The 3,321-nt window shown below is 52.9% G+C and overlaps 1 protein-coding gene across 2 annotated transcripts in view; it reads left to right on the forward strand.

Annotated features, from left to right (window-relative positions):
• Window positions 1-2,814, forward strand: part of LOC101980343 (aldehyde dehydrogenase family 3 member B3) — a 10,334-nt gene extending 7,520 nt beyond the window's left edge. For both annotated transcript variants that reach the window (XM_005351633.1, XM_005351634.1), the window contains 2 exons: window positions 1,297-1,396; window positions 2,630-2,814. In XM_005351633.1, coding sequence (XP_005351690.1) covers window positions 1,297-1,396; window positions 2,630-2,814 — 285 coding nt within the window. The remainder of the gene's footprint in view (window positions 1-1,296; window positions 1,397-2,629) is intronic.
• Window positions 2,815-3,321: the final 507 nt, after the last annotated feature.

The following is a 3,321-nucleotide window of genomic DNA, read 5'->3' on the forward strand; positions in this document are numbered from 1 at the left end:
AGAAACCCTGTCTCGAAAAACCAAAAAAAAAAAATAATAAGAAGAAGAATAAGAATAATATTCTTATTATTCAATAAGAAGCTAGAGCTAGTGGGCCAAGCAGTGATTTAATTAATACAGTTTCTGTGTGATTATTTTGGGGCTGAGCAGTCGGGAACCAATAAGCAATCTCCCCCAACAATGGGGTACATGCCGTACCTGGTTTTAGGTGGTGTTAGGAATCAAACTTAAGGCCTCAGACATGGACACTGCCCATGGAGCTCCATCCTCCAGCCCTCAACAATGGACTTGTAAATACACTTTTATTTGAGAATACATTAATGGACAAGTCACAGAGGCAGTAGACTTCCCATGTACCTACCATGAAGGCGGACAGGAAGCAGAAGTCCCGTGGGCATTGCCATACCTGTCCCTGCATCCGTGTCGTCTGTGTTCCTAGTCTAGTGTTTTATGAACAAGGCCTCAGTCTGGGTGGCCAGGTCTCCACAATGTCCCCAGTTTTCTGACAACTCAATCCAGAGAAATTTCCATAGAGGCAAAGGCTGTCTCCGAGTGCCCAAGAGTTGTGCATGGCTGAGGAGATTAACAGTCATTTAGGCAAGGCTCTGTCTGCCAGTGGCTTTGCTGGGAGCTGTCGTACTTCTTCTCGAGAGCTTAGGGCAAACCTCTAAGCCAGCCTCGGCGGGAGGGGGTGCTGCAGGGCCGTAGAGAATGCTGATAACCAGGCTCCTGAAGATACATTCTCGACTCTGGGAGAAAGTATTGTTTCCTGAACCATTTATCTGACAGAATAGATGGGTGTGTGTACGTGCATGTACATGTGTATGTGTGTGTACATGTGTATATATGTAATTTTCTTCGTTTTCTGAGGCAGGTTCTTGTAAACCAGACTGGTTTTGTGCTCCCATGTCTCTGAGAATGACCTCGAACTCCTGGGGCCAATCTCAGGCTGCTAAACCCAAACCTGACCTTAGTGGCCCAAATTCTCTCCACACAGCCCCTCACTTCTTTCCTAAATAAATACAGGACTCAGCAGCTACCTCATGTTCCCCCACTGGGACACCTCTGTGACCACCTGGCGCCTCACTGTCCCCACTCTGCCTGCATCTAGCCTCATGCTGCCTCCCTGAGATTACGTCCCAACACCTTGCTGGGGCCACATAAAGGCAGCAGACACACGGGGAACATGTGCACAGCATAGGAGTCTGTGAGTCTGTCCAGACCCACCTTGGACCTCAGGCCCTTACTGAAGCAAATTATAAACATGTGTTTTACAAGTTTCTCTTTCTCTCCCAGGTGATTAAACAAGTCCTGGCCCGGACCAGCAGTGGGGGCTTCTGCGGGAACGATGGCTTCATGTACTTGACCCTGTCCAGCCTTCCTTTCGGAGGAGTGGGTAAGTGGCAGCAGCCCTCTGGCCTCCTGGGCTGATCCGCGGTCGTATCCTCCCTCTGCTGCTCAAGCACCCTGACTACAGGACGTGCGGCTCACCCTCAGGGGAGCGGACATGAGAGGAAGCCCCCTCCACAGACAGTGTACACCTAGCCTGCCTCTCACCTCCCTACAGTCTGTGGTGGAACCTTCCAGGTGTGCTTGCCCTTGCATGTGTGGGTGAGGAACCGAGAAGCCGTTTGGTGGGTTTTAAGAAAACACACCTGAGGCTGCCAGCCTTTAGACACCTTGATGTCACCAAGAAACACATGTCCTCAGTCACCCCTCCCCCACATGGCCATGGGTGTTTTTACTCAGCTGTGAGGCTGCATGCTTGCTCCTCCAGCCTTCACTTGTCCCTGTGAACTAAGCCCTGGGCACCTCAGATTCCAGGCTGCCTGGGCTGTGGAGATGCATGCCCTGTAGACATAAGTGACCTTGGTAGTACATCCCCCTCTGAACCACTTCATTATTGAAAGGGTGTCCTGTCCTTTCGCCTGGTGAGTCTCAGTAGTGTGAGGAGTGACATTTATGGCGCTGGCCTCGCCTGGTCTGTCTAGAGGACCTGCTCACTTTTCTCTTACTTCTGCCTGCTCTGGCAGCCCCTCCACTCGGCCCTAACATGTCATCCCCCTCTGAGGTTCTCTGGGTTATCTGCTAGCCTGAGTCCTTTGGACTCACCCACTATTTATTCATAGAGTAGACCCCCCAACCCTCTGACCTCACTCACTCCAGAAATCACAGCTTCATTCCCTCTGCTTCGCCCAGGCCATTCCCCTGGACTTCCCTAGCTGGGTCCGTGTCCCTTCCTAGACACTGGGAACTCCAAGGATCTGAAGATTCACTTACTTTCTCACCCTCAGAGAAGGGCATCATTGTCCTAGAAAGGGAGACTAGGGCAAAGTCACTTACTCAAGGTGGCATAGCTATCCAGGGCAAAGCTGGGATCCACCCCACTCTCACCCGGCAACCCGGCCTCAGGATAAAATCCACTGGCCATTGTCTGCCTGTTCTGCACCAGCAGCTGGTAAGCTGGTGCCAAGGAGGCTCAGGGCTCAGCCTTTTACTCATAGAGCTTTGTGTAGCCCACGGGACAACGGGGAAACAGAGGCTCAGATAGACCCTGTCAGAGCAAGGTCTGCGATGCCCCTTCAGTTGGTCGCTGCAGGTTTGACCCTTTGTCCCATGCTGCCCACAGGATCGAGTGGGATGGGCAGGTACCACGGCAAGTTCTCCTTCGACACCTTTTCCAACCAGCGTGCCTGTCTGCTGTGCAGCCCTGGGATGGAAAAGCTTAACGACCTCCGTTACCCGCCTTATGGTCCCTGGAACCAGCAGTTTATAAGCTGGGCCATGGGCTCCCAGAGCTGCACCCTCCTATGAACGCCACCCCCACTCCCTCCTGCTGCCCAGACCCTGCCCCACCTGAGCTTTCAGCCGCACTCACATCCCCAGTTATTCTGAAAGGCAGGTGTCTGGCCCAGCCTGTGCACACCCCACTTCTGGAACTTTTCCTGAACAGACCTGCATGCAGCCAGGCAAGACCTGCAGGTGGCTGGTCCAGTCCCTTCCCAGAGCATGGCCCCTCGCAGCTCCTGACCCTCTCCTTAGGCAGATCTGCTGACAGAGAAACCCCCTCCCCAAGGTTGAGCAGATCTGGTGACTGAGGAGGACTTCCTTTGTCAGATCCCAGACAGGGTGCCAGAAGATAGAGCAGTGGCCCCAGCTCCATCCACACCCAGAGGGTGGCTTTGTCCCACCTGAAGTGACATGATCTTGAACACTAATCAGATTTATTGGTGGAGCCTAGGCAGTTTGGATGTTCAACTTACTAAACCTGGATGGAGGTGGGCGGTCCTTGGACTTCCCACAGGTCAGGGAACCCTGATT

This window comes from Microtus ochrogaster, chromosome 8, assembly GCF_000317375.1.
Source record: "Microtus ochrogaster isolate Prairie Vole_2 chromosome 8, MicOch1.0, whole genome shotgun sequence".
Lineage (NCBI taxonomy): Eukaryota > Metazoa > Chordata > Mammalia > Rodentia > Cricetidae > Microtus > Microtus ochrogaster.